The following is a 21,886-nucleotide window of genomic DNA, read 5'->3' on the forward strand; positions in this document are numbered from 1 at the left end:
ATTAAAAGTTGCTTAGAATGCTTCTCCTTCTTTAGCAAATAATGCCTAAATAAATTATTATGTGGATCCGGTGTGTGGCTCCATGGCAATTTCCCCTCTTGTGGGGTTTTGTCTGTTTAGAACCTAATTCAGATGATTGTAGATCTGAAAGTTGTTCCATAATACAAAAGTAATGTAGCCCCTAGGTCTTGACTGATTTTCCAGTGTGATACAGACACATATATGAGGCTTAGTGGCCATCTATGAAAATACTGTTTAGGAAAACACATATAGGTTTCTAATGACCTGTGCAAAGGTTCTTCCAGGATAAAAGAAGATACTGAATTATCCTCTTTTTGATGAGGTAGTTAGTTCAGTAATGTGAAATCCAAACTAGGAATTGTAGTGGCCTAGCAAATGCTTTTTGGTAAAGTAGTTTTTAAGGTACAGTAATTGCTTTTCATTCCCAAATACAAATATTCCCCAACTCAGCTCTATGCAACCGTGTGTCCCATTTTTGCTGCTTAACTGTGGAATCTCTTACATTTTGGACTTAACACTCAAGTATCACTCTTCTGGTTTACTGCAATACAAGTTTTTCCCAGGTTGACAGCTATTCAAGCCATTAATTTAGCCTTGAAGACTTCTTGCTTGTTAAAATGCTTTACTCCAAGACCATCTTTATGTGCAACTTGTATATACTTTGATAATTTGAAATTCTCAGGATATCTTTGAGTATGAAATCACTGTAATTTTATACATTTTATATAAGGATTTTTTTAATAGACAAATGTAGTTAATTCCTTATCCATTTACTTATAAATATCTCCTGAAATATCCTAATTCTTGCTTATTTCTCTCGTATCTCTAGATTTACTGATCTTTTAATTCAAATTCTGTGATCATGCATTTTTTTATGCCTTTCAAAATCTAGGTAAATAAAGGTTCATCATGTGTTCAAGATCAGCTAGTACCACGGTTTGCTTTTTTTCATTGATCCTTCAGACTGAAATGCATCTTACCTGTTGAGTTCTTTCTTAACTTTTATTGAACTTTCTCCCATCTGTTTTGCAGAAAGGTTATAACAAAATACTTCCAACATTAAAATCATTATTCAATAATTTTTTAAAACAAGAGTACATGGATATATTTTTATCATCCAGCTGCAATAAAATGCCTGTTTGTGGACAGAGTCAACAGCTCTTGTAATGCTTGTTCATGTATTATTTGGTATATACGTCTTGCTTTAAGGGAAAAAGAAGTATTAGGTGTCACCCAATAATGGCTTAAACATTTTCCCTGTCACCACTGCTGCAGAAATCTTTGAAACTGGTTGCACTGGAGAAAGCATGTGATAAACTGGGGGAAGAAGGTGCTACTGAGAATTATGTATGGTGGAAGACTGATGAATGACAGGGAAAGAGTGGCAGACACATCACCTGAGAGTTTAGCAGAGTAGTTGCTGTCACTCTCTGTATCTTTGTGTGAGTTCAATTTTAGGTTGAAATTTTAAACTGAGATATTATTACAGAAATTTGGGTCTGTTCCTGAATGCTTAGAAATCAAAAATGCAGATCTGTGTTACACACTTGAATATTTTTTTTCCCCTTTCATTCCTTATATTCTTTCTGGTTTGGATTTGCATGTCAGGTTTGTGGATTGGAGTTGGAAATATTAAATTTGCAATATGCTATCAAACTTTGTTTTTCTTAGTATCAGATCAACTTTATTTGATACCAACAGCTTTGTTATACCAGAAGTTTCTAAACTGTGCCACGCAACAACAGCTGGTGGGGTGGAGGGACAGATGTTTGGTCAAATTGTACTGGGCCTTTTTTGCACTTCAAAGGAGCTGAGCAGAGATATAATACAACTAGAGTATAGGTTCTATTTTTCTACTCTGAGTAATTTGAATATTTGCCATAATTTATTAAGAGATTGGGAGAGGAAATGACCGGTATGAGCAGAAATTGGAAAGTGATTAATCAGATAATCTTCCTCTTACTGGGGAGTTTACCCTGTAAAGATGAGAACCTCTGAATTAAATTCATATTGCCAGCATGTGCCCCAAGGAAGAGATGTTACAGCATTCCGTGATATAAATTAATTACTTTAGGTATTTTAATTGTTAACTTTTTTTTTTGTGGCTTCACTTCAGTTTTGTTCAAATGGAAAGTGGAATAACTTTAGAATTTAATCTTTGCCCTAATATTGAGATGTGAACATCTTTCTTCTTGTGCATGAATGCTTGTTCAGTTGCTATTTAAATGAAAGAAGTATTACATAAGCAGTAACCATCAAAGTTTATTAAGTGTGAAGATCTTAGATATACCTTAAACTCCCTGAACTGCTGATCATCAGAAACTGGCAGTGTCTATGGAAATGAGAATAATTCCATCTCTGCTCTGTTCCTGAAGATTTCCCCTTGTTATCCACTAATGGCCACTATAGGAGGCAGTACAAGTTCTGGACTAATTGAAGCTTTGACTGCTATGGCACTCTTTATGCAGTCTTATATAAAGTGAGGTTTTCTTTAAGGTTCACACTACATTGTCTTGACAGTGAAAATCTAGGCAGTCATAAACAAGATCAATAGAAATATGTAAGTATTGTTGGTGACATGGAAACACGGACAGAACAGAAATACTCAGTGAATTTTTTTTGAGTTTGGACATCAATATTTACTGGGAAATGAGCCACTGCCAGTATCAGTGTTGCTCATTATTCTTTTTGTTGAATGTCGGTCCACTTAGAGGCAAAATTTCTTACCATGTTAAAGGTAAGGGGGAAAATAACAAGTTAGCTGAAGCCTGTCTATCAGAAAGACACTTTAAATGCCAAATATTCTGTAAATACCAATATTTTGTATAAAAACAGTGCCTTTCACATGCACTGTGTTCTGAAAAAGTTCTGAAAAAATAAACTAAGTAGGCAAGGGGTTGTCCTGGCTATTTTTGTTACAGATATGTACATTATAATAGTAATAATTATAATAATAATTTTTCATCTGTTTTTGTATTTTAAGAAATATTTGTTTATACGTAGTTTCACTGAATGAGGGAGACAGCAACTTAGATGCAGAGGCAGTATAAAAAGGAGGAGGACTTTAGTTAAATTATAGGTAGTGGATTAGTTATTGACTTTTATCTCAGGTAGTGTAAAGCAAAAACTGCTAATGATCAGCTTGTGATAAAACTAGAAAATGCTGTGTCTGAGCATCGGGCAACTATTTTATCATATTAGCTATTGATTTAACACAGCATGAAACACCTAGTTCTGTCCCAGTAGTGCCTGGTGGGGGAGCAGTAAAGGTACAGATTTACTCCTCCTTCAATTTGCTGCAAACTTCAAAGCCCAATTGTGACCACTTAACTACTAAAATTACTAGCTTTGGACAATTTTTCTCTTTTTCAGACAAGGCAATGTATCTGAGGGTAAGTACACATGATCTAGAAGGAAAGAAAGGAATCCAAGCTAAAACTTGTCAGGGCAAAAATATTAAATTCAGGAAGCATGAACAGTAAGATACAAAAATTATATTTTTCATTTTCCTATTTATTACCCAATAGCTTGAGCTAATGTGCTTATGGTCCAAAAGACTTGCATTGTGATAGACAGAATGAGCACCATGTAGGTGCAAACTGCCTTAATTATGCTATTTTTCTATTTAGTTATTCTTTACATCAAGCATTTTTATTTTTTTTTTTATTTACTGGTGAATTCAGAAATTATCCTCAGCTACTCTTATTGAATAATGTTTCTTATATTTGTTATTATTAATATTTTTAGGGCTCAACTGAAATTTTCTTATTCTGTGAATTATTTTCAGAAATTAAAAAATACATATTGGTATATGGGTGAAAAGATGCTTCTGAGAGCGTTTATGTTCAGTGAAAAAAGGACAGTTCCTAAACATAACTTTTTTTAATGCAGTAAAAAGTATTTTTGGAAAGGCCTGCTTAAGTTTCTTTGACTTAAAATAGATCCTGTCAGAGTGGCACCAATGTAGGTGGGACAATTCGGCTGCCTTGGAAACTTTTCAATCACCTGCCTTGCCCTCATTCTAAGTGTCCAAAATGAGGTCTTTGTGTTTCCCTTTTGTTTTTCACTCTTGGAGTTCACTGTGGACAAAATGTATAGTTTATTGATAGAACTGAGCTCTGTAGCAAAATTGTACTTTTAACTGGAAAGCTGAGAAGCATAAAATATGCCAGCTTTCCTGGGCTTTACCTACTGGTACAAATCCAGGGGGTGAAAACTGAAAAAGGTGATGGTAGCACTCAAGAATAACATCTGCTTCAGCCCAGTTACAGATTTTTCATTAAAGTTGCCCATCTCTGCAGTATCATGCCAGAGAGTGCAGGTGCAGGTTGGTAAAGACAAATAACAAGTGGAGGAAGGAAGTAACACTTGGATGCTTTTTTCTGGAAAAGGGAGGAGCTGGTGGAAACTACCAGCAGATATCTTGATACTGCAATGGGAATCTAGACTCAGGATGGAAATACTGGCTGAAATAAAGCTGTGCTGATGAATATTACCTGTTTTGATTTATCTGAGATTTGGTTATGTTTTCTCATCGTGAGCTAATTAGTTAAATGTTAAGCCTCCCTACGACTTTTTTTCTCCTTGCTTCACTGTCTTTGGGAGCACTCTCTTTAAGGATTAGCCATTGCAGTATAAACTTCTCTCCTTGGAGGAAAATGGATCCATTTTGGTTCATGCCAGAATCTAGACATGCTCCTTTTATATCCAAGTGTGAACCTATATGCTATAAACAACAGAATTCATCTCACTTGGACTCCCTATACCCAAATAAATAGCCAAATTGTAAATTAAGGTGAACCTGTATTAAGTGTGGTCTTACAGCCAAGGTTTCATTTTCAAAATGTTATCTGAGTTGGAGAGAGAGGGTGTTCTCCCCTCTCCAACCTTATTCTTGCCTTTTCTTCCAGTGCTGCTGGTTGAAAAGACTGATAAATGAAGAGTCTGCAAAGTGCAAAATCTTTGTCAACAAATTAGGCAAACATTTGCTGTATATATCAAGGGGAAGAGTGCTAACACAAGCCAATTTCTCTTTTAGCAAGCTAGGTTATCAGACTGGTCTTTGAACACAGTGTGGTTACAGGGGAGCACTTGGCTTTTCTGGAAGGTGAATCTGAGAAGGAATGACCTTCAATGATCTCGGGCACAGTTTAGAGGAATTTCCATTGGGTGAATAGGCAAGTTGGTTAACTTAGCCAGTTAAGCAGATATGTAAAGATAGGATTCATAATGAAATATGATATGAAGGAATTAGTCAAATGGAGTTGTGTGAAATACTACAATTTGAGTACTGAAAAGCATATTACAGGAACAGACTAGCATTGCAGGTAATAGTAGATAGCAGAATAGCTGCACATTGACAGTGCAAAAGGCAGACCTCTCTGTAACCTACAGAGAAGTTACAGTTAGATTTGCAGGAATGCTCAGTCACCTTTCACACATCAGTGGGTGCCTGGCATGTTTTTTTTTGAGATTATGGCACATAGTAAAAAGGGAGAAAAACTGTCATGAAGAACATCACGAAGCTGAAAGCACCTTGGAGAAAATGAATACTGATGTAAGAATAAAGTAGTGTACATGTGTGGACTAAGATCTGCTAATTGAGCATGGTAATTCAAACAAGGGAAAAAAAAAGGTAGCTACTATTAAAAAAATAAATTAAAAAATTATATAAGCATCAGGATAAGGGGTGTTATTCATTGTTATATTTGAAGAGTGCTATCCAAGCCTTAGCAATGTTTATGTGAAGTTTTCCATGCTTGGATTTATAACTCTTGTATTTCATTATGTTACTTTTCTGTAGATGTACTTGTGCTTAATTGGAAGTGATAGTAGTTAATTTTTTAGCATCCTCTTCAAAAATAGAAGGAAGTAGAGGTCATGTATTTCGAGACCTTTCAATTTTGAAAAATCTTTCTTTTCCTAGGCTATTAACTTTTAAAGGTAGAGTTCAGGTAAATAGGAGCTTATTTTCTAGAAACATATGTCTTTTTCACAATAGCAATCATCCCGTTACTCCTTAAATTCACAGAAACGATGAGTTACAATTCTCTCACAGGTCACCTGTTTTCATCCCTACCTACAGCAGGTGCAGTGTAGCAGGTTCTTTAAGTATCAGCCGTATTGGTGACATACATGGTCCACCGGTCAGGAGTTGGAGATGGAAGTAGTTTTGTGGGCAGAAGCTGCATTTTTATGACTACTGTAACACAATGTGTTGTATCCTCATGGGGCTTTGCTTGACCTTCCTCCTTGCCCTCACCCTGTAATGAAACTAAAAGTGTGTTTGATGATGATTATTGAAAAGAAGATTTATAGACCTGTGACTTCTACTTAAAATAGGTGATAGTATCTCTGCATTAATTTTACATTAGCAGTTTAAGTTTGATTTCTCTCTGCTGTTGTAGGGAGCTGATGACATTCGGCAGAGAGGCAAAACACAGGTTTTGAGTTGTGTGTTTCTCTTTCAGAGTTGCCTGCAATCTATTTTGTGTGCACGCAGGGAGGGCAGGCAGGACCAGGACATGGCTTAGACATAGACATAGTTTTTTGCCAGCCAGTGCATACTATTGAATGGATTCTTGCAATCAGAAGTTTAATCACATTTCTAGAATAGTTTGGGCAGAAATTGTATAAGCTTTGTTTTTTTTATTTTCATAAGAAAATGCTTGGAAGTCCAGCATTGCATCAGGTTTTTTGTATTAGCACTTTGTAATAATTTTGCTCATTCTTATCCACAATGGATAAAAACTAAGCTACTTGGGAACAGGAAAACCCCTTTTGAATTGCAGTCTAAAGTGTCTGGTCTAGTGTTCCTGCATCCCCTTTACAGAGAAATTTAGAAGTTCTGAGAACTGAAGTTTGAACACAACTTTATAAGCAATTTCAATTATTTTATTTCCTGAAAAGTGTTTTTGAGTTTGTTTAAATATAAGCTTTAAGATTTTTATGTAGAGTCACTTATTTTTCTTCTAAATTTGTTAAACTGTATCTCTTCCATTTCTGCTCAGCAAATACTTATGCATTTATTCTGAAAGGCAGAGAAGAAAGTGTATATTCTGCAGTATTTAACAGTCCATTCGGTGATCAGGCCACTTTTTTTCACCTTGCATTTACCAAGAGTAATGGCAAAACTGACTGCTCTCAGGGAACACAAAATACAATCTAATTTCTTCCTACAAATTATTTCTGGTTATGCTAATCTCAAGTGTTTATTTCCATTCAGGAGCAGGGCCAAACTCTGAAACAGATGTCTGAGGACTTTTTAAAAACCATTTATATGTACTAGGAAATTCTAATGAATTTTGCATGGAAACAGATGTTTGTGGATAAATAAACCTTTTTGTTTGTTTACGCATGTTTCATCAAAAATAAATAAATAAATCTGTTTAATCTGTTCTTAAAACACTGAGCCTGAAAAATTGAGAGGCTGGGACGAAAGGATTTGCTGGGCCTTTTGTCTGAAGTGCACCCAGGTTTGCTTGTTTGTTCAGAGGGCTGCTTAGCATTTAGGAGGGGGGAAAGCCATTTTTCAGTTCAGGTATGAAAATGTGCAATACTTGATATCAATTATTTGCTGATTGCTGAAAGTGTGTTGGAGTGAGGGGACATCAGGGAGTTCTGGCCATCACTAATGGTTACATTTCAGAATGTGGACGAGTAATTAAAGTATAGAATGTGGAAAATTAGCCCAAAACTAAATAGAAATGAATAAGATGCATTCTGTTGTTCAGATGTTGGAAACATTATTTTGGATACCTCTTTTTATCTACATCTTCTTTGGATACCATGTGAAAATCGGTCATACGCCATGTAGATTGTTTTTCTTCCCATTGCCTTTTCTGTTTTATATTGTGATGTATCTGTATAGGTAGTAATTTAGCAAAATATCCTGTCTGCCAGGTGTGGGAACTAACTGATTGTATTGTAATACCAGATCATTATTTAATTCATATGCAACCTAGCCTAGCACATGGAAAGCATTATAAATCTATTTACAGTGTGGCTGGTCTGATGATAACATTGTATTAAATTCCCAGGTGAGGCAATTTAAGCAATTGCTTTGCCATGTGTAGGCCATGGAAATTAACTTCTCATATGCTTTAGAAATAGACAAACTTCATTGGTATGCTCAGATTAGTAGTATAGCAGAATTCTTACAGTCTGGTTACATGTACCCTTCCTCACATGTAGAATCATACAGGGGGGTGGTACTGCAGATCACAGATCTTAATTAGTTTAAGCTGAGTTAATTCATTTCAATTCTAATTTAGCCATGCTTGCCCATGAACACATTCAGTTCTATTGGGAAATGTTAAGGCTTGGGTCAAGTAGAAAGATTGTTTAAAGCCAAATTGCCAGACAGAACTGAGCAAGTGTATCTGTTTGAACAGGGCTTTAAGAAAATCACCCAATCAGTATGCAAAAATCCTGTTCATAAACCAAGAGAGATCTGCCTGGAATCAGAAATTTTTCCTTGTCAGAAGGTCTGGATACTGCAGTACATTTAAAATAGCTCCTGAAACTTTGTCTTGAAGTTTGTGTAGAAAGTGGCTTAACCTGTTTGTGCTCTTGTGTGTTCATGTGCATATGACATTTGAATGAGGACATGTACACTGAGTTAAAAAAAACCTGTGTGATTACAGTTTTTATCCATGTATATTCAAGAAAATACACGATAGAAGAAAAACTCCTATATATGACAGACCTCTACAGACAAAAAAACTGCACACAGAACCTCTTAAACCTGTATTGTGCTGACCAGAAATGCCTTGGATTGCAAACTCTGTAAAGCTTCTGTCTTTTCTAGAAACATACATATAAAGTACCAGTAGACAGTGGTAACTGACAACTAAGACTAAAAATGTTGACAATTTCTTGATTTGCCTGGTTAGCTTATGTATAGAAGTCATTAACTATTTATAAAATGCATTATGAATTGGGTTCCTTCAAACTGTAGCAGTGTGTGTGACATTTCCAGCTCAAACTATCATTCTTGCATTTGGCTAAAGTACATATTTATATACAGCTGATAGTTATGAACAAAAAACCCACCATAAAACTAAAAATTATTTAATTATTGAGTTGAGATGAATGGAACTAATTTTGATAGCTACATTTTGAAGTGTTAGCCAATATTACTTTAATAAAAATAATAGTAATTCAAGATCTTGGTATTTTGGAAAATCCTGCAAGAACAAATGAAGAGTTTAGTTCAAAGGCCTTTCTTTTTATATTATTGATTCATTTGGTAGTGAAACTGTGATCAAAAGTAGTATAAAATTATTTATTGATTATGGCAAAGAGTTATACCTAATTATAGTCAAAAGGTTATTTCTTTTAATATAATTGCTCATTTTCAGATCATGACAGATTATTGCAATAAAAGAACAATGATACAAATATATTTATTAAGTTCAGTGATGGTGATATAAAGGATTATAAAGGGCCTCTAAAAATTGTATTGCTATTAACATCTATTTCTTTCCTGTGAAGACTATTTTTTCCTTTCTTTCATGCAGGCTCTTATGAATGAGAATATCAGCGAGCAAAATCTTTCAAATAAATTATGTGTACCATCTCAGTCTCTACAAATAATCAGGCAACTTGTTCACTGGAGAACAAGCTCATGAAGCATCATGCTCCTCATCTCAGTCTAATAATGATAAATACATTCACCACTAACGGAATCAATGGGGCTGAGTTATTTTGTGAAATGGGGAGAAGTCTGTGCAGTTGAACTATTAGACCTCAAATGGGAAGGCTGAATCTTAATCAGAAAATATTAGTTATTTATTGATGTGCGTTTGTAATTCCCTTCCTTGTTTGATGTGTATCAAATAAAAATAGGAAAATAATATAATGGAGCAATCTATGCCAATTTGTTGGGGTTTTGGTGAAAAAAAGAGAAAAACAAAACCTATCTCCATATGATAGTCTTGCATACTGTGGAGTGTTTTAGTCCCCCATAGTGATGAAATGAATAATTTAAACAGGCAGCTCTGATACCACAGCCTGTTTAAAGGTTCTCATTTCCTTTAATGCTGTGGACTACTTTAGCTTGGTTAGCACGAAACTGTGACAGCTGAGATCTCCAAAAGATTTGGCACAATTCAGCTCTTGTAGTAGGTCTGTGTTATGCTTTGTCCTTGCTACATACATCTATAGCTTTAGTACATAATCTAGATCTCAACATGAGTAGCTGAATCACAAATTGGTAAGCATTGTAATGATGATGGTCATAAAGGATAAAAAGCTGAAATGCGTTGCTCTGAGTTGACCAATAGAAGGCTTACTCTGCTGCTAGGTTCCTAGTGTAAGGGGTGGCCCTTCCAGACTTCTTTGTCAGAAGAGTAATGAATTTCTCAGTGCTTTTTATAATGTCTAGTGGTTTGTTTCCTCTGCCCCAGTCCCAAGCAGTTTTTTTGGCATGATTGCCCAATGAGGGAAGAATTGAGGATGGATTTGTTTTTGCCGAGTTCCTACTGGTAATGACTACCACGGCAGAGTGTGAGAGGAGCTCCTGCCGATAGAAGAAGGCCCTCCAGCTTAGTTCTTGCTACTCTTGGGTTTCTTCCTGTGAAGAAGTGTGAAACTGATCATAATCACACTGAAACAAGAATATTTTAGATAATACATTAAAAATTATTTCTCTCTTTTAATAGTGTGTGTAAAATTAACTGAGTAAGGGCCCATTATCTGGCCAGCAGAAAAATTAAATGCTAGGCTGATGTTCTCTTTATGGACTGCCCTGTTGTGCTACGTTGGTAATCTTCAGACATTTTCTTTCCATTGGTCAGCACTTGTTCTAGTTTAGAATCAGTATGATGATCAGTTCATGAGCAAATCTGGTGCTTATAAGCTGTGAATAACAACTGTCTGTCAGAACAATCTCAAGAGTATCCGTCTCAGTTTTGTGGTGTTTCCATGAACTGCTGTAAACCAAAGTTTCCTTGTACTTTTGAATTCTCTCCCTTCTCTTGTCCTTTAATTTCTGGTCCTTTCCCAGTAGGCCTTCATAGCCTTAGTAGCATAGAAAACAATTTATAATTTTTTGTATGTTTAAGTTCAACTAGTTTTGACAAATGTGTGTTGTGTAGCTTTTGGGTTTGTTTGTTTGGTTGGTTTTTTTACATGAGAAAAGCTCATTTTTTCTTTTGTATTTAATGGCATCACTGCAGTGTTCTGCTGAGTTTTGGATCCAGCTAGCAAGTGTTCTTCAGAAAAATGCGCTTGGTTCCTACACATGCTTTTCTTCAGTACATCTGGGATAACACAGTTATGTACCTTGAGTTTCACTGAAGCTGCTTTCATTGCTGAAAAGTTGAGGATGTGACTGTCTTAGAAGTGCTAAGGTTTTGCCATGCAGATTTGTCAAAATGTAGCAGTTGAACTTTTAAATAACTTTCACTTGCAGATGTATATTTTTTTTTTATCAAATAGGTATCCATTAGGGGGCTCTCGAGGTTTAAGATGATCAGCCTTGATACCAATGGCTTCGGAGCTTTACTTCCTAACCCTTTTTTCTTTTTGTTTTACAGAAAAGGTCACGGATCGCCTACAGTGATGAGGTGCGGAATGAGCTCCTAGGGGATGACGGGAATTCCTCAGAGAACCAGGTAGGATGCTAATCAAGAAGCCCTAGTGGGTGGCTAGAGGGTGAAGGAGGTCACTGGCACACTGGGCTTCTCAAGCTGCTCCTTAACAGCATTAGCAACAACTCATGTGGAAGTGATACTGTTTAATGCAAAGCTGGGGTCTTAATCAACTTCAAAATGTTTCTTGGAGATCTTACATTTAACCCTTTAACTTGTGATCACTCTCTGCTATCTTAAAAAAATCTTTTCTTCTCTTTTCTTTATTATTTAGTACTTAAGAAATAACTTGAAATGCGCTGTTTGCCGACAAAGCCAAGGTCTTCACCTCAAACACATGTAAAAGGAATAAAAAAAGTACATAATGCAGCTTTGATAATAATGCGGTATAGTTAAATCAACACTGGCAGGCAAAACAAATTAAAGTGCACTCTCAGAATTGGGCAGTACCCCACTCAGGTTCCTTGTGTGATTTCTTCCCTAAACAGATTTTTTCTCCTTGCACCAAAAAAGCAAGTTGTACTAATAAAAGCATGCTTTCATACTGCGTGTTGTGCTAGAATGCAGAGTGCTATCCACCTCTTGTAGTGAAGGAAAGCTTGATAATCCTGAGGCTTTGTAAAAATCTCATGCCTGTATTGTTCTTCTGGACGCTACAGCGAGGATCCTACCAGACTGCTGAAAATGATAAAGGCAATATTATAATCGATGAACTTTGACCCACCTGATAATATTTATTTGGGGGCTGAAACTTATTAGACGACCTATGTTTGAAAGCGGAATGTTTCTTTCTTTTCTTTTTGAAAATCATGGCAACTGTAATCAAAGTTGTGCATTTTGAATTAGAAGTTAGTTGAAAGTTTTATTAAATATCATATTTTATTTTCTGACCAGATAGAATTTAAATTATTTTGGTAATGAAAGTGAAGCTTTTTTAAATGGTTACTTGGTAAATACAATATTAAATAAGGAAATGGAAAGAACCATGTTCTGAAATTTTCACTATTTTCTACCCTCATTATAAGCTCAGTTCTACTAAGGACTGGAAAAAAGAAAGACTTGGAGACTTAGCCCAGTACAATGAATTTTAAAACACAGACTCCTTATGCAGTGTTTTAAATGTGCTATGTAAGTTTTAAACTCTGGGATAGACTTTAATACATACATTAATGAAATTATACACATGATACAATATATTTGTAGACTCTAGGGTACAGCAGCTTTAACATCTATGTGAAGCATTCAAATTAAAAGGTACTAAACTTATTTTTTATATATCATAGCAAGGGGAGATTTGAAAATTTTAATAAAATAATGATGGGGTTTTATCCCTAAATAATGACTTTATGGAAAGGATAATTTCAGGAAAAAGAGTTTCACAGTCTCCATGTCATGATCATAAACTAAGTCCTGTGAAAGTGTTAAGATTCTTATTTCTTTCAAGGTGCTGCTATTTTTACATTTCAAGAAAAAAAATTGTGAATTCAGACATAAAAGGGCAATTGTAATAAGAGGCTTTACTTATAACAGAATATGTTATGTGTAGGGATGAGATAAAATATTTTCTTTTCGCATTTGAAGGAATGGTTAAATCACTGGTTCATGTGTGCACTTTTTGCGAGTTGTGATCTGTTTTCTGAACTTGGTGGAAGAAACATGGTTTCATCTCAAGGCACCAAATGGTAATTTCAGCCATTTGTTAACATGAGTTTTTTCTTCCAAATGACCATTTCTTAAACAGAAAAAAAAAATTTGGGTGGTGAGGGAGTTTATGTAGTAATCCAACCCAACTTGAAATGGCTGCCCTCAATCCTTTGAAAGTTCCTAATATCTTTCTTTTCTTCTTGGTAAATGCTCTGAAATATCACCATAAAGGAGTCAATTAACTTCTTCTAAATATATGAATACCACTATTTGAAAAAATATTTAGTATGTTGTTCCAATATTCAATATTACAATCTTTTTCTTATGAAATATCATTATTTATATCTGTACTTCTGTGCATGTAGTTATGGGCACAAGCAGTTAGTGCAAGAACTTCAGCTTGATATTGAGCTTTATCAGAATGTGCAGCTATCCAAATCAAGTGTCAACTTTGGGTGCTTACCATGTATAGTGAACTTATTATGTTGACTTATTTAATTTGGATGCTCAGATTTAATTTACAGCCATATAAAATATTTTAAGATGTTTCAAATTCTTGCTTTAATTTTGTCTGATGGAAATAAGTATAGGCAGATGGACTGACCTGCACTCTGCTGTTACGGGACTCTTACTTATCAATCAGTTTGGGTTAGGTTGATTTAGTTAAACTGAAAGCTGGTGGGGTTTTTTTTCCCCAATTCAGTCACCAAACCTTGAAAGAGGAGAGGAGAGATTCCTCTTTTAACAAAGGGATTGTTGAGGAATGTAGGCAGCTCAGAATTGCCCCCGTACCAATCCACGAATGTTGGTAAAGTGTGCCAATAGAAATGCTGACTGTCTGGTTAGACTGGGACGATATCCAAGGGAAATGAGATATGAGATGCATGGTTTAGGTACAGTGTTTGTCAACATGATAGACATTTACAAAACATTATTGTGGAAGGAGAACACAAAAAGGAACTTGATGTATACTGCCTAGTACAACCATATTAGGTGTGTAGAAATAAATGGAATAAAACTTGGATGCTTTCTTTATGTAACTTCTATTTTTTGTGTTTCAAAGCTACAGTTACAGAAAAACACAGCCAAGTTATATGCTGTAATGAATAAGGTCGTAAGTTTCCAGTTGTTCTCCCAAGAAGAAAGATTGGAGTATGAAGAACAGATTGAAGAATTAGCAACTTATGATTAGTCCTTTGTATACTTTTTATTTTCTGAATCTTTCCCATAACTAGCTGTCACTGTGTGTAAATGACAGCAACTTAGAGTATACTGTGGCCTTAGAATTATTATACCAAGATTTAACTAATTTTACCAGATAAAAATCTATAGAAACTTCTTGGAAGAAGTTGCAAGAATCATACAATACAGCAATTCAAAGCTTTTTTTAAAAATTATTTTATTTTAGTATGTACATCTTTTTCAGTGAGATAAATAGTGACATAGTGCTCTAATGCATTTAAGATTTAATGAAGTAATTGCTTAGTATACAGTAATTTATTTTGAATTTGGATTAGGTGAATGTAGTCAGATGAGGCACATACAGAGGTTGAGAATCAAGAGACATCCCTTCTCCCATCAAAAAAGCCCCACTTGACAACCCCAAACCCAGCATTTTTCAAATATGTTGAAAGTTTTGAGCTTGAGTGAAATGATACACTTCTTAAAGTTGTAGCTTCATTCTAATAATCATAGTACTGTTTTATGTGGCGATTCATATGTTTTTTAGAAACTACATGTTGGGTTAAATCAGACATCCTTCTTGACCAAATAGTGTAAGGTACAATATTAGCAACTTTCTTGAAATACAATAGTATTCCTTTCTCTTTAACAACTATGTTTATTAATAAGTTTAAATAAATTCACATTAGGTTAAATTTCATGTCCATATACACATACACTGTATATGTGATTTGTGCTGAAAAATATTTTGTGGCTACTTAATTTCTGACTACAAAGTTCTGATAATATTAGATTTGGGCTTGCTGTGCATAAAGTATGTCAAACTTCAGCTACAGACCAGGGGGTGAAGTTGGTCAATTTAATTCCCCAAGATCTAAAGAAGGTCGGTATCATTTCATATAGCCCTGGCAGAGCAGATCATTACCAGACACAAATCTGTTCGTTACATGCCGAGGGTTTATAGCAAAATAAATAGACTGTCATCATAAGTTCAGAAAATTGTGTGTTCGACCCACGATAATGTGTAAAGGGCGTTTAATAGAGTTCAGCATTTATTCGTTATCTATATGCGGACAGAGACGGCGGTGGCGTTATCAGCTTTTTAAAAAAAATTCGGTAGTTTTCTGTCACGTGACATGCCTCACAGACACACACACCAAACACACACACACACACACACACCCCCCAAACACACACACACACTCACACATCCCATCTCGTTCCCTTGCTCTCTGTGGCGCAGTTTTGATTTTAGTCACAGCAGAAGGCTGTGCCACAAGAGATTCCACTGGTTCAAACCAGCGTAAACCAGATATATTTTTTTTTATAGCCTACAAAAGAACAGATTACCTCTTGTATAGAATTCTGTATTGCTAACAAACCAACAAAAAAATTCTCTGTTTCAAAAATATGCTGATTATCATAGCCTAAAATGGTGGCCGCACACGGCTTGGTGCTGTTTAGAGTTGAGCGGGGAGTATAATAAAAATAATGTTTCGAAATGGGAAAGTAAAGGTAACACATTTTCATCAAGAGCATTGTTAAATGGGGGAAAAATACATCTTTTGTTAATTTGAATGAGTATCTTTCAGCCAATGTTAAAAACAAAACAAAACAAAAAAAACAACAACCTACCCTCTCCCATTACTTAGCTGCAAATCCCATGCAGAGCTTAAATTCAGCCATGCAGCACAAACAAGATAGAACATTTTTGTTTGGGACCTATTGAAAAAACAAATGTGCAGCATTTTAAAACTCTCATTGATTATAGCAGGGTGGCATGCCCAAATGGGCTCTGTTGCAGGAGAGTAGTTTTAAACTTTGGCCTTTTAAGGATCATAGTCAACTGAAGAATGGTGGCCTCAGAAAGAAAAGATAGCTATGTGATCAACTCCCAGATCGTCTCTTTCTAAAAAGCCTTAATGTTTGCCTTTTTGGGCAAAAAAAGGGGGGGAAGATCTGGAGAAAGAAACCAATTTATGATAGGCCAAGCACTTGAATTTAAGCGCTGGTTTGGTGGACAATGCCGTTTTCTTTATACCAGATTCTAGCAAAGTTCCTTTAGCTACATACTGAGTAGCCATTTCGTTTTATGTCTGTGTGGTAGTGGCCCTCCTAGTTACATCTAGTTAGAGCCTGCTTGTCCGTTTTGGTCATGGGGTGAGGAGTGCGTTCGGTTTTAGACAAGCCATGAGAAACAATAGAGAATAATGGAGGTTCTTTTGTTTCCTTCATGCTGGCGAGACTTTATTATTAGTAAATGTTCTCAGCTTACACAAGTTGAAAATTAGTGTTATGAAACTGTAGGTGAAGTATCAGCATAAACTGAGATAATGATGTAGCTGTTGTAATTTTGAATTCAACAGGAATCGGTGAGAGAACTGTAATTTTTTGTAAAGAGCTGCTCTTATGCAGACATTTGTTGTGAGTAATTATATGTTTTGCTCCAGTACAAATAATTTCTCTGTCTCTCTGTGGGGAGAGCATATTGCAACATAGCTTGATAATCAGACTGGGGTTTTATTTAGTTTTATAGTAAACCTGCCAGAGTAATGTTTTTATTAGTGTTAGATTGTGTTGATTTGCAAGCATCAATTAATAAATATAAATGTATAACATATACAAGTATACACACACACAAAACGTGTGTATGTCTACACACACTGTGTCTGGGATTAAGAACCTGAAAAGGGTATTTTCTGAGGGAAATAGGTTTCATGTTCTTCCCTATTCCTTTGTCTCTTTTTAAATATGCTGTGCAATAAATAATAATTCTGAGTAATTTGACTAAGCTGCTGGGTTTTTTTAACTCAAAAAAAGCCCACCATATGAAGCTGAATAATAAAATCATAGATACATTAGCACTCAGGTGTATAAAAATTGAAGTACTGGTTACATGCTATAAAGATGCAGTCATCTATTAATAAGTTAGATCTGCTAGTAAAATAAAAAATCAGTTGTCACAACTAAAATATACAGAAAACATTCTGAAAACTTGTATATACAAAACCATTTCAGCTGTACAATCTTCGAAGAGAGGAATAGTAAACTTGTTTTTTTTCCTTATATTATAGACTTCTATGAAGTCATTCCCCTTTATTTCGTGATGGTGTCTTAGATGTGGTTTAAAAGAGAATTTCACACTATTCTCTTTGTTTAATGTGACAGTGTGAGAAAGTGATCTTTATTCGTTCAAAAAACTCTGCATGTAGTCTATGTTTAGGTTCTTTTAATGTGTTTGTCTGTGATTTTTAAATGCTAAACATGTAAACAGATAAATTGTCAATGTTAATTCTGTATCCTGTCACACAACTGATCTTTCTTTCCTGCCATTTCTTTCCTTTTTATCTTTTTTTGTGCGTTCATGTTGCAGTTGATAAAATTACGTGAAGAGGTGAGTACTTTCTTGCTTTTTGTTGTCTAGCTTTCCCTTTAAAGCTGAGTTTCTAAATCTGAAGTAGATCTTTTTGTTCATTGTTGCAGGGAAGTCTACACAAAGCAAAAATATTGATTACATTGCTTTAAAATATTCACTGTTATGCCTCTTTTTCCCTAATAATTGTATACTTACATAGGAATCACTAGATCAAACCTTAGAAATTAATATTCTTTGATAGTGGAATTTTTTTAAAGGCATTTGAAAAAGAAGGGGGGGAAAAGCCCCTATTTTTTTATCTCTGGTAGAATTCCATGATCAAATCAGGTACAGTAATAATCATGTTTGCATCACAAAATCTTTGATAGGGTAAATACATTTATTTACTGGTGTTGAAAGTGAAAGCATTGCTCTGTTAAAAACCTGTGCTGAAACACTAAAAATTACGCAGTATTTCACAATGTTTTACATTTGGTGTGAGGTATTCAAGTAGCTTATGTATGATACTGGATATTGCATGCCCACTGAAAATACAGTACAGGTAGACCTGTACACACACATCAATATTTATTATTTATTTGTGAGTGCTGTAGATCTGTAGGTGTAACACTAGAGATCAGTATTCCAGAACACCTTTCTTCCAGTTATAAAATGACTCATAAATATTTAGGGAGAGAAGGCTGTTTTAACGGTCAGTTCCTCATATGTTTGAGTATATTTTCTGAAATTAATATCCTCTGTTGCTTACTGCTGTAGCAAAGCAGGTATCTGAACTGGTCTTTTTATGTTATTTCCTGACAGCCACCAAAAAATAAAGTCAAGATTACTTATAGGTCAGATTTCAGAAGGGTTTTGTATGGAGAGTTTGAAGCAGTGAAGCATTTGAATAAAAATATTTCAAAGCATGAATACTTTAACATCACATATTTGTCTGGTATCTTCTTTTTGAAACATGTGCCCGGGCATATCGGTAATGAGTACTGAGCTCTGCAGGAAAGGATTTGTAAGTTTTAGAAATGGTGATGACAAAGAATTGTAAAGTAACCAGATTAAGGACAATTACAGAGAAGTCTTAAAAACAGTAAGATATTCCTGATATAAAGATTCTTTTACTAGTTCCCTAAATGCGTTACTTTTCCCTCTTCTTGTGGAGCTGATATTAACATGTTCAAGCTACAGAGTAAAACAGTTAAGGAAAAAAAAAATAAACAAAATAAACATGTAGCCACATGGAAGCCCTCCCACCATTGCTGAACTCCCCTCCCCAGTAGTCCCAGTATTTAAACAGATGACAAAATTCTTGCAGGGGTTTGTATGCTCTGATTTCTGAGATTTTTCAGAAGAACACAGTTCATTTTCTCATCCCTTTAATGACACCTGCACTTCTGCTTTGCTTTTTTTGCTTTTCTAAAAAAATGTAGTAGGATCCTTTTTGTTTGCAAACATAGATTACAAATCTTTAGGTTTATAAAACTATAATTTGTAAATTTACTCCGAAAATTTAGTCAGATAAAAAAACCAAAACTACTGAAGTGCTCTTCTTTTTGAAATAGCTATGAAGGCAAATAAGAAAATTACTGCAAACAACTGCAATTATAGGAGCTATACTGAACTAAGCAATACCTTTTGGAGCAAATAAATCCTCTTAGCCACCTTTCAAAAAGTTGATGTTCTGGTAATTTCCCTTTTTGCTTTTCCTTGCTAGCCTCATAGGCTACTTTTTCCTCTCTCTGCATGTTGTGAGCGCAGCAGCAAATAGATCTAAATGCAGGTATTTATTATTTTGTCTGGATCAAAATTGAGCAGGCAGAGAGAAAGAATTTGAAAAACAATTGTTAGCATTCTTTTCTCTGCACTTAGGTACTCGCTATGTAATCGCTACGGTGTTCTTATGCCCAATGCAAAATGCACATTACAGTTTAAATGAAGACTAGTACAGTGACTCAGACATAATTCTTAACTCGTCACATAGAGAAACATCAAGGCATCCCCAATTATAGTTCTCCTAAGGAGGTATGAACTGATCTTGAAAGAAATTGTGGTTTGCCATACTGTTTGTTAATAAAACCTGCTCTTCCTCTCATTAAAGAGCTCAATTCTAACACACTTGCTATACACAGGCTTCCATGGAGGCTGTGTTGCTCTGTCTTTTGAGCTCCTGAGATCTCAGTTTGAATCCAGCCCATATGGAATGACTAAATCTCTAGCGATAGCCTGCCTGCCACTTTGCAAAACTTCCTTATATAACTCCAGATAGAAGCTGTGTCTGAAGCTGCAAGATGCACTGAATCACCTCGCTACTCACCTCGCAGAGAGCAGGGGGTACTGTGGGAGAAGGAGTTTGGTGAGGGGTGGGAAGCAGTTGAAAGCGTCAGCTGCTACTATAGGGCATTGATTTCATGACCGAATACAGGGTGCCTCCAAACCCAAACAACGTAACACCACCACCTTTTGTAATAAAAGTTAGATTTTCTTATAGAATGGCTTGGCTGGAAGGCTCTGAAATCAAGTAAGAGACAGCTCTGAGTTACTGTTAGCACCGAATTCACAGGGCTTTAGTATTCTAATTGCTCACACCAAGGCTGAACTGAGCTGTGGGCTTGTAATTTACCTTTTAGATTAAATGTGGTTTACATAGTATATAATAATACACAGTTAAATGCTAATTCTTTCTGTTGTGTAGCTCTTACACATTGTAATGTGTAATCTGATTATTTCCCTCCCTCTACCTTAACATAGCAGGAAAGTCTTTTCATTTCCAGTATACTACTACAGTACTATACATCTGAAATTAGAATTTTGTACTTGTGATCACTCCCAGCCTATTTTCAGTTCTTTTATTTTTAAAGCATCTCCTCTCTAACTTCTAGGGTTCTTACCTTCTAAACTTTTTTGTATTCCCCCCCTTTCTCTTCTACTTCTTCTTTCTCAGAGACATCTATTTAATAGTGTAATGTTGCTGAGGTTTTTTACAAAGTTAAAAATATTTAACGTTAGTTGTTCTTTAATAACATTTGGGGGAGGGGAGAAGGGCAGTATTTGGAGAGAGACATTCCAGGCTTATGCTTTTTTTTTTTTTTTCTCATGAGCAATGGAGACAAACCAGCAGATATAATGAAAAGGTGCCGTGAAAAAAAAATAAAAATTAACCAAAATTAACACTAATTATCTAGACTGACCATGAGTACTAAGAACGTGCGCCACTCCAGTTGCTGTTGTGATTTCAATTACAGCATTGTAACTTAAGGTTTTAAATTTTATTCGGTGCTTCTGCTGATTTTTTTTATTATTTTTTTTCTTGGTGGCCTGCCCCCCATGAATGCAAAAGGCTTTTTTGCAATTTACTGTTAACCTATCCACTGTGTATTAGACAACTCTGTTAATTATTATAGACTGTTATTGCGGCTTTCCTGACCTTCACATTGGGTCCTATCAGTGCTGATCTAAATGCATTGTTTTAATGATTTCCAAAAAAAAAAAAAAAAAGGGGGAGGGGGGGGAAAAAAAAAAAAAAAAAAAAAAAAAAAAAAAAAAAAAAAAAAGTCCTGAGAAAATTCACATCAAAATATTCAATCACTAAGTCGTTTTCCCTTAACCTGTCAGAATGACATTTTCAGTACTTCTTGATAAAAGGACAGTCCTTCAAGAAGTTCACAAATCCCTTTAAACTTTACTAGTTAGAGCCCCAGATAGCTTTTTAGGTAAAACAGAAAAGGAAGCTCCAGAGGAGACAAACACAACCACTTGAATACCAAAAACTCTGGCAAAAACTGAGCTCAACACATGAACTTTTTCATTTGTCTGGGGTCAAGGACAGAAGTTTTCACTGATAACAGGAGGCATTATTTTGTCCTAACGGGCCATGACTCCTGCTTGAGCACAGGTACTGGTTAGGAGGAATAGCCAGTGGCTACCCCACACCCCGTCAGCAGGGGGTCACTATATTCATTAATTTCCTGTCCTTCTGCTCCATCTAATTTTAAAAAAAAAAAAAAAAAAAAAGAGAGAGAGAGAAAGAAAAAAAAAAAAAAAAAAAGAAAGAAAAAATTCAAGGCAAGCTTTGATGTGG

General features: G+C 35.3%; 1 protein-coding gene across 1 annotated transcript in view; it reads left to right on the top strand.

Annotated features, from left to right (window-relative positions):
* The window catches only part of VTI1A (vesicle transport through interaction with t-SNAREs 1A), a 249,650-nt gene that overhangs the window by 34,197 nt on the left and 193,567 nt on the right, over positions 1-21,886 (top strand). The window contains exons 4-5 of the mRNA XM_010007933.1: positions 11,562-11,639; positions 17,815-17,835. Of these exons, the coding sequence (XP_010006235.1) occupies positions 11,562-11,639; positions 17,815-17,835 (99 nt within the window). The remainder of the gene's footprint in view (positions 1-11,561; positions 11,640-17,814; positions 17,836-21,886) is intronic.

This window comes from Chaetura pelagica, unplaced genomic scaffold, assembly GCF_000747805.2.
Source record: "Chaetura pelagica isolate M959 unplaced genomic scaffold, ChaPel_1.0 scaffold531, whole genome shotgun sequence".
NCBI classification, from domain to species: Eukaryota; Metazoa; Chordata; class Aves; order Apodiformes; family Apodidae; genus Chaetura; species Chaetura pelagica.